General features: G+C 43.3%; 1 protein-coding gene across 8 annotated transcripts in view; it reads left to right on the top strand.

Moving 5' to 3' along the window:
• frmd4a (FERM domain containing 4A) overlaps positions 1-10,000 on the top strand; it is an 89,719-nt gene that overhangs the window by 30,620 nt on the left and 49,099 nt on the right. For 2 of the 8 annotated variants that reach the window (XM_035156248.2, XM_035156252.2), the window contains exon 1: positions 2,833-3,523. The exons of 3 other annotated variants lie outside the window; for them this stretch is intronic. In XM_035156248.2, the coding sequence (XP_035012139.1) occupies positions 3,356-3,523 (168 nt within the window). In that variant the 5' untranslated portion in view covers positions 2,833-3,355. Of the gene's footprint in view, positions 1-2,827; positions 3,524-10,000 lie in introns of those variants that run through there. 3 more of the 8 variants (XM_035156249.2, XM_047339761.1, XM_035156250.2) reach the window with 3 other exon arrangements.

Here is a 10,000-nt window from a genome sequence, read left to right as displayed (position 1 = left end):
TACATTTGCACGTCCTGTCATTATCACCTACATGGGCTGGTTCTACCTATACTTGGTTTGTTTGTAGACGGACATGCGTCTCATTATGGTACTAGCAAAATGAACATCCTCATCATTCAGACATTATATCTTCAGTGGTCAATCTGTGAGCTGTTCCTTTTTCTTCTGTTGTTTAATGGTGTCTCAACTTCCTGCAAATGATCCAAAAGTACAAACTTTCCAAAAAAAGAAATGTTTTCACACCGCAAACAAACCAAACCATGGTTCAGTTTGAGTCGAACCAAGACCAGCCCTTTTGGTAAGACATAATTTTGGTCTGTTGGTCTGGAGTGTGATTCAAGGCACGTGGTTCAGACTAAACTGTAAAGTCCAAAGGTCTGGACCAAAGAAGGTAGGCTTGAAAGCACCCTAAACTTCTGATCAGATGTATCTTAAATCTTCTGGAAGGACTCCAATAATGGTCATCACGAAAACTTCTCTCATACAGACCAAAGAAGAAATTATAGTTTTGCGTTTTTTATCGGTTTCTGGTCAAGTTTATGCGTCAAACGAATGACTTTCCAATCAGCCTGTGAGCTAGTTTGTGAACATTGGGAAATGCAAGTTGCTCAAGTAGCTTGAGAATGATGAGTACTTGTTGTGTTTAAACCCAGTCAATGGAAGTGCTGATGAAACAAACTGTGCTCTGTATCGAAAGTCTTTCAAACTTTGGACGATTTAGATCAAGGCGGTGGAATCTAAACGACACAAATGTGTTGTACTTGGAACATGTATATTTTCACTTAGGTCTTTACACGTCTCACAGAGAACCTATTTACAGCTGTAGACGATCTGATTTGAGGTTTATTTACCTTCATCAATATGTGGATGGATGTGTGTGTGAGAGAGAACGAAATAACACACAGATTATCTCACTGTTTGGCTTTCGACTCCATCTGTCCATCTCAAAGCTGATTGTATAAGCCCAGCTACAGTGTCTTCTCCTCTTCTCCTCTCCTCCTCTTGCCGACCAGCTGACACTCCGCCGCCGTCGTCTGTTTACATCATGGGGTTTGCACGACCTTTCCCAGGATTCAGCAGGACATTGCAAACACATAGAATCATGGGAACTGTGCTCTGTCATACCCAACCTCCCGCCTTTTCCCCCCACTAGCACAACAAATATTTACACCCCTCGTAAATTACAGTGGCTGAGGGGTGAATGTCTCCAGCCTTCGAGTTCACCTCCAGCCAAACTCTGATTCATTTAGGAAACTTCTCACTATATAGAAATTCCACACATTCCTCATGGGTTTCTCAAGGCATCAGTGAGACTGCAACATGAGGCCCTGCGAGAGAGAGGGGTGGGAAAGTGGGACTCACACTGTGGAATGAGCGATTGTGGAGCATGTGGTTGGTGAAATTAAGAGAAATTAAAAAGATGGGACTTTAATGTATCATTGGGGATTAGGATTTTTGTGCAATGGACCATTCTGTAATCCTTTCAATTAGACATCAGCCAAGCAAAACGTACAGTGAAGTCAGAGAGAAAGAAATAGAAAAATAGAAGGTGCTCAGCCTAAGCGCCGATAATGACTATTTATTTAGTCTTTATTTTACTTTTTCAGTATATTGCAGTTGATTAATGATATGGCAGTAATTTATATATGTTTGTGCTGACTCTCAGTAACAAACAAATGTGATATGTCATACAAGGATTTGTAGTCACATGCGGTATACACACAAACTCAGCAGTACAGGATTGACCCTGTGCATCGATAAACCCCTCCATGTATCAGAGGGGGCTGCGATAGGCCATTTAATCCACATAGTCAGATTGGGTTTGGTTGCAGGGCAGAGAATTACTGTAAAATACAGAGATATTGAATTTATTATTGATCAAGGCTTTCTGGGGAAAATGGAAGGAAAGTGGAATAAATGAATCAGAGCGGCTGCGGGGAAAAAAAAACTCCCATTGGCATTTTCTTTTTTTTTTTCAAATGTTAAGACTGATGTATGAGTGACCCAGAAAACCGTGGGCAGTCTGCCAAAGGTAGAAAAAGTATGTGTCTGTGTTTAGTTTCAGACAAGTTTTAACATTTATATTAAACATAACACATGATCATTGATCATTAAAGCTGTATTGTTTCAGGAGGACTGTTAGCAACCAGAGTTTATAACTGACTGGCACATACAGTATATACACATGAGCACTGTGGGCTTGGCACAGCTTGTATACGGAGGATGTATTGCCTCCATGTGGCCATTGTTGCAAATGGGTGTGTGTGTGTACTCAATAAGGTTTTAATAAAGAATTAGGTTTGATGTAATCATTTATATTTACATTCTTTCAGTGTTTAGTGTGCGGTTTGGTTGGTTGGAGTTGCAGATGGGTTGGATATTCTTTAATTTGGGGGAAGAATTTGATAGGTCAGGTCAGGATAGTCCAGCCTGGGAAAACAGGCTCAGAGGAAAAATGTTAATTTCCTTTTTTAAAAGCATTCTGGCTCAAATCCCAGCGCTGTTAGAAGATGGTAACATGCTCGAGTCTTCAGGGACAGAATGTCAGCATGTTTCAGCTCAGTGACTATTTTAGTCTGTGTATGCATGAATGCATCAACTCCATATGTGTGTTTCCTCTTAAAATGAACAAACACACACTCAGACAAGGTGTCTGAGAATGTTTGCAGCATCCCTCTCCCTCTTGGAAAAGTGATGTAGTGAGTGTGAGTGTGCGTGTGCGTGTGCGTGTGTTTGTGTTTGTGTGTGTGTGTGTGTGTGTGTGTGTGTGTGCGTGTGTGCGTGTGTGTGTGTGTGTGAGAGAGCTGAAGTATTAGAGTGCATATCGCTTTAAAAACAACTACCAGTCAGGGAGACTGAGAGACCGGCTGCATTTCCTTAGTGGGAATGTTTGTGTTTGTAGCGCTGAGACCAATGAACAGAGGGTGCATTGCTTCAGTGAGAAGGAAAGAGAGAGGAGAGAGAAAGAGTCAGCTGGGACCATTAGCTGTGTGAGACTGGGGCAGGAGGACGAGCAGGGTTTGACCTTGAGGAAACATCAGTCTACTAAGTCCCAGGGAGACAGAGAGGACAGAGAGGGACAGAGGAAGGAGAGGAGAAAACCACAGGGTTATCCTCTCTCTGTGGCTTACCTCCAGAGATGACCTAATTATTGTCTGTTGGCGCTAAGTGGTATCAAGAGGACCATAAAGGCTAATCATATCTTCTCAGTCCCTGCTGGGCCTCTGTGGATTTTACCTGCAATGACTCACCTGTGCAAATAGTGGTTTGCTAATGTGATGTCCCACTGATCAACCCGTGCTGCTGTACATACCTCTGGAGGCACGTCACTCACAACTGAGAGCTCAGTGCCGTAATGGAGGCCGTGTTGTTGAGTCTAGACGAGGCGATCTTTACTCGGCAGGGTCTGCTGTGGACTCTCACCACCACGGCCTTTCAACGCTTGCGTGTGCATGCCAGGAAACTTCCTGGACCCCTGCACCTATTACACACAAACAGGTGTGTGCCAAGGCCACTCTACCAGGTAGGCTGAACCTCACCTACACACGGGACAAACATAAACTAGATGGGCATTTGCATAAACATACTTTCAAACAGGCACGTTGCACAAGGCATTTAAACCTAAATACGTTTATATCTGTTAAGGTACATAGGGATAACATCTGCAGCCAACTATTGTCTGACTCCCAGGTGTCCCACCTGTGGAGATTGACATCCAGTACAGTAAACTATTTTTAAATGAATGGTTCCACACTTGTGTCCAGGCTTGTGACGGACAGAGAAAGATAGGGGCAGAACAGATGAAGTGCTGCAGGTCAGATGTGTCCTTCAGGCGATAGAAGAGGGCCAGAGACAGGGGCAGGGTTAAACATGACTGATTTGTGTCATTAAACGTGGACGACAGAACTGGGTTAGATGTCATGGCAGAGCCCCTGCTGGTGAAAACATCCAGCTGACATTGTTTTATAACACATTGCTCACTTGCGTGTAGTGTTGTCCCATCAACTAAATCTTTCGCACGGAAAAAGCTGTGTTGTGTTATATTGCTGTCCCTGTGTAAACTGCTCCTCTGTTGGGTGTTGTTGTTGTGTTCAGGACTAATAGGAAGTTGTGTTGCTATGGTCACTATTAAGGAACTGGTAACTAAGCTGGTAAGAGTGTCGGTGTAAACGTGAAAGGACTATGCTTTCACACGGGACACCAAAGAAACACTTTTATGCACTGACCTGTCACTATAGTTCCCATCGTCACTAATTTAATTGCTGTATTAAAACCAACCTTTGTGCTTCGTGTTTGTCGAGGTGTGATTCAGCAAAATGGTTGCTCAGTATTCACGTCACTGTGTCTGGATTGGTACTCTGGGCTTTCATGGAGCCATTAGTATTCCCCAGGCATCTCACCTGCCCTGTATGCAGCTGGCACCACCAGGACAAACCCAACAGTCTCACAGATGACAAAGACCACTTCACATCCCAAAATGATCAGTGGTGTAACTTAAACACACACATGCAGAATACACATCGACACGAACCCACACTCATCCTGTCTTTTTCCCTTGAATTCCCTTTTGAATCTCATGAGGGGAATAAGCTGGAATTTGTTATTCTAACTTTTGTCTTCAAATGTGTTTTCATCTGGCTCCTAAGTAAGCATCCTGAGGGGAGGTAACACAATGAGAGGAAGCTGAAATAATACACCAGACCTCCCCGAGACAAACCCGTCCTCAATACCCCCTCCTGGTGCAGAGACACACTAACATCTGAAAGAGGCTGCACTAAAACACTTATCGAACACAGATCTTCTAAACATTTTCCCAAACATCCTCCGGAGGACTGCTTAGATGAGCTGCAAACAATATCTCCCCCTGGCCCGATGCAATGGTACGCTCCAAGGTGGATCAGTTAATAGTGGAGGGAGTTGCAAAGGCAGGGAAGGAGGGGTCAGTGTGTCAGGCTGCAGGATGGGGATATCCCTGGCTCACTGCGCTGACTCCCTGCCCGGCTTCCTCCATTACTGTTAATGAGATACCCATCCTTACACAACTGGCACACACACAATGGAGAGAGAGCGCGACAAAAGACAGAAGCTCTTAACTGCGTTGTTAGGTTTCATCAACTTGTTTCCACTTTCCCTACTACTTTTCCACCTTCAAGTCTCTGCCTGAAGTGAAAATACATTTCCACTCCAGTGCTCTGATCTAAACCTGACTTTATACTTTTTGCCCTTTTTTGCAACTTAAATTACTTCTTCATTTCTTATTTAGGTCTCTCTCCACTCTCCGTTCAGCTCTCACTAGGGAAGGGATCCATCAGCAGCAGTCCTCAATCAGGACACAAGCCCAGACATTTTTCCAGACTGTGACACATTACAAACGGGTGACAAAGTAAAGGAACATCGTTAACATGCCTCAACTACTGGAGGGATGAAAACAATTCTTCCAAAAGATATTTCCCCCATTCTGTGTTTTAATGATCGTGGTGGAGAGCCCAGTCTCACGTTGGTCAAAAAAACATTCTCTTGTGACAGCCACAGCGTATGATTCACATGATTCACATAGCTGGTTTCAGACATGACACATTAGATTTTTCACATATGAAAGAAGGCAGCAGGAGATTGTCTGGGTTGTATGCGTTAATACCAGGAAAATGGGTAGAGCAGTCAGGAGGCATGACATAACGTATATATTCAGCTGCAGAATTCACGGGATTTTGTTTACAGCACATTGACACCAGCATCAGCCCGTATCGTGAAAAGCTCTTGAGTCTTTCCAAGTTCTTGGCGTCTTCTATTCTGTTACGAGATTGAAAAGGACATTTGCCTGCTGTATTTTCACATGCGCAGATGAACCCATGTCCAAAAACTCTTGTGCAATCAGGTTGAGATCCCCCTGTTTCTCCACTCATCTTCCAGTTTTTCCCCTTTAATCTGTCGCCTGTCTGCATGTTGAAGTGATGATTTTATGCCCAATGTGCTTTGCATGTTGCGTGGATCGGCCGCCTCGTGCGACCGATCTGTGGCATGACATTAGCAGACTGCAACATTTGCGAGATGTTGTTTGCTCACCCAGACGTGCTCTTATTTCTCTCGTGAGGGAACGCAGCAGCGTGTTCACACTTTCATCAGGCTGAGCGATATTGACTCAACAGCCTCCAGTCACACATTTTCCTCTGGTGGCGTGACCCTGTAAGTAGGGTTAGCACAGTCGGGCGTGTGAGGGCAGTGCTCAGCTGCACAGCTTTAGATAGTGTCTCTGGGTAATTCTTTGTCACTTCTCATGTTGCTTTCCATTCCCATTTATTTCAGATGTGTACACTGTATCTTTCTGCTTCTCATCTTTCTCACATCACCCAACCCCCTTCTTACCACGCCACCCCATCCCAAAAGCAGGATATCCTTTGTGTGTTGGGGGGGGGGGACTATACAAACACAGGTGGCTGGACCTCCCGCTGAGCTGCAAGAATTTAGAATTTACCTGTAATCATTCCTTCTCTGCGACTCACAGGAGTTCCTACACGCCATCACTTTGTTCTCAAAAAATGTGAAGTGACACGTTGTTATGCAAAACTCATCCTCAGCAAGTTCAACATCCCTGTAAAACATTTCAGACTTGACAAGATAAACATCCTATCACAGACCCGGTTTATTTCCACGGTTATAACAGGAGCAGACAGGAAGGTTCTCCTTGTCGGCAAATAAACTGCGATCCAAGCTGGTTTCCTAGCAACGGGATCCCGCTGAAAAGTTTTATACATATTTTAAATCTACAGTATCATACATATTCATGAAGGGGTTTACTGCTGTGTTGGTTTGAGGCTCCACTGCATGCTATTTAGCATTGAAACACAGGCCAGTTTACTCCCACTGAAGTCATCTGGTCCTGTTTCCTGTGAGAGTCGTCCTGTCACTGATCATATTCCTCTCTCACTGACGAGTCCCAGCTACTCCATTATGATACGAAGCAGAGACAAAGCCCTAAAATAACCGAGATACACAATCCTCCCTCTGTCTGGGAGCCGGTTCACTTACGTCTTCTGTTCGTGCTCTGATAAAGTTTCGGCGCTCAGTCAAACCGGGGTGTTTTCAAGCAAGTGGATTTCTTGGAAGAAGAGCCGCTGTGATTTCCTGCAGCTCCCCCCCCCTCCTTAATCTGGACATGACTGCACTCAATTCAGCCTAAGTCTCCCTGACACTCATGTTCAATTTATCATCCATTTGTTCTTAAGTTGCACTGAAACAGATGTCAATAAATACACTCATGGCAGACAGGCAAATATCCAGAACAGACAAATTGTCTTACAGTCCAGTAATTATTGAGGTTGAAGTTGAACTTGTGACTTCCTACTGAAGAATTTTTGATCATTAGCCTCGTCTGGCAGCCATCTTTGCTCTGACTGCCAAAGGCATGGATCTGAATGTGAGAAAAATCTTTTCCCAGAACCCGACACAGAGAGATTTGGGTAAGGGAGGGGTTAGAGGGCCAGAACAGACATTGTCTCGCATTTTTCCAGTGCCTTGCTTTTTTATTTATTTGTTTGCAACTCGCTGGAGGCATGTTTGTGTTTGATATCCTTACATAGACGCACACACACTCACATACACACACAAACACTCGTCGGTGGTTGAAGCCGTTTAGAGTGTCTCCCTTGGGAAACAGTCTTATTTGCATAGTTTGTCTGGAAAACATTTCCACTGGTCCATTCCCAGGCTTATCAAAAACATGGTTCGTCAGTGTAAATGTGTGTGTGTTAAAGAGAGTGAGGAAGAGGCTCGTTGGTGTCTGAAATTAAGAAAAAAACAGATTCCTGCAGAGATTCATCAGCAGCTCAGCCATGTGGAAACAATTTCCTCACCACTCCATAAATCGTAAATCATGATCAAACTTTTAGCAGTCATTCCTGTTTTGTTGATCGAAGTGAGTCTACTGGAGGTTTGCAGTCTTGCTACATGTTAAACATTCAAAAGCACTCTTCTTCATGTGCCGTGTCATTCAGTTAGTGTGCACCCCAAGCTTCTTTGACATGCCAGAATCTAATCTCTCTGGTAATGTGAGATGATCGATCACTTGATTAATTACAGGAGTTTCTCCATGCTCGCACATTCCCTTCCTCACATGCTCACCATACAGTCCAGCAAATGGGCTAAACTCTGATTACTGATAAAGCATTAGTGCAGTGCCAGTTTTAAACCTGCTTATTTGGAATGGGTTGTTTGCTTGGCTTGTGGTGATGCTGGTTGTAGCTTTCTTTCTGAAACTGTAAAAAGTGACCTGCAGTAATTGAGCCACCGCGAGTAAGGACCTGCTGCTGAACTCAGTGTGCAGAATCCTGAAGCAGCACCACCACTGCTGCACAAAGAGCTGTTCACCAAATTCAAAGTTCGGCGGGTGAAGCTCGACTTATTGTGCACAACTGGAATATCAGTTGTTGTTGCTGTTATTCTAATCTGCCCATTGTCGTGAATGTGCTGTCGTCGTGATCAACAAATCGCACCAAAATTAACATTGCACTTCCTTGGGCCCTTAACATTACACATGCCAAGTGTGACGCCGATAAGATGAACGATTGTAGAGATATGTGTTCCACAGACAGACAGACCAAGATTGAATTACAAACAGAATGATATTTCCTCTTTGGCAAAGGAAATCCATAGTTTATTATTGTATTTGTCAGACATACTCGGATATCAATGATGTAATGACTATCGACTGTGTTTTTTATTTCATCCAAAAAGGATTGCCAAATATGAACCCTTTCCCAGATATCAGTTGCCATGTTGGAGACGATTCAGTTGTCAAACAGGATAAAACATTTGAGTTGCAATATCTGGCCGGAGCTACACTGGGCCAAGTTCGAGCAGCCTACTTGATAAATCTGGCTGGTATCCCTCTAAATCCTCGACATGTGTCTGAGCTGATGTGGCCACAGCCAAAAATGAGTGTCCAGAGCAGAGTTGATATGAGGCTTTTTGGAGGTGGTCCTCTTCTATTGAGTTAAACTGTGGCATTAGTGATAAGGATATAAGGGTTTATAATGCTTTAGGTTCAGAGGTTAGGGTCTCAGTATAGAATGGTAATCCCTGGGGATTACAGAGAGAATCTAGTGAATATCTGAGGAAATCCCTCTCAGGGACCTCTCAGATCCTCTGTTAGTATGGATATTAGATCCCGTAACAGTGTGTCCACATGTGTTTACCGAACAGAGGTTTAAAGAGGTTTAAAGTGTGTTAACCATGAGAGCTGCACGAAAATAGTCAGAATTTTTGTTTTTACAAGCAACAGACCAGAGTATGTTTTTCTACAGTCGTATTCAGACATGAACTCCGGAAAATGTTCTGACAACTGTGCCAAAATGGGTTCATTCAGATATTCTCCGTAGTTTTGACTAGAGGACTGGCAACTCGGACATTTGCGTTCTTGCATACAGCATCAAAAGTATTCTGAAGATTATCTGGAGTTCAGTGCATTTCTGAACGCATTTTATGAAAAAAATTAAAAACTGAGATAGAGACAAATAGATAGAGAGTTGAATGTATTAGTCACACTAATGCTGAATGAGAGTAGAAAAATATGATGTTCATGTGTCTGAACAAGCTCCTCCACTTGATTTCCAAATGTTCCTTTGGGGAGACTCAGTCAGTCATAACTCAAATCAGTCGTCATTTAGAGATTAATGTGACTCCATTACTCATTAATTTTTACGATATGTTTTTTCAACACTGCAAATGCCTTCAATCTGTGTCTCTCTCAAGCATGAACACCTGTAGACTAAATTATGAATATATAAATTGGACTCTCGTAATATGTGCACGCTCACATGAGCCCTGCAACTCTGTGTTGACTGGATTTCTGTTTTGGTTTCGTTGGTTTCATTTTTTTCCCGTGGATTTCGAGCTTGCCAAAGGCCGTAAGAGCAAGTATTTGAGTAATATTTCTACCTCTTAAGCTAAAAAAAATGAACCCACTTCTCATCTGTAACTCTGCTACATGATTGATCAGGTTTTT

Source organism: Hippoglossus stenolepis, chromosome 5, assembly GCF_022539355.2.
Source record: "Hippoglossus stenolepis isolate QCI-W04-F060 chromosome 5, HSTE1.2, whole genome shotgun sequence".
NCBI lineage: Eukaryota > Metazoa > Chordata > Actinopteri > Pleuronectiformes > Pleuronectidae > Hippoglossus > Hippoglossus stenolepis.
Note: the sequence above shows the minus strand (reverse complement) of the source record. Positions and strands in the feature narration are given on the sequence as shown.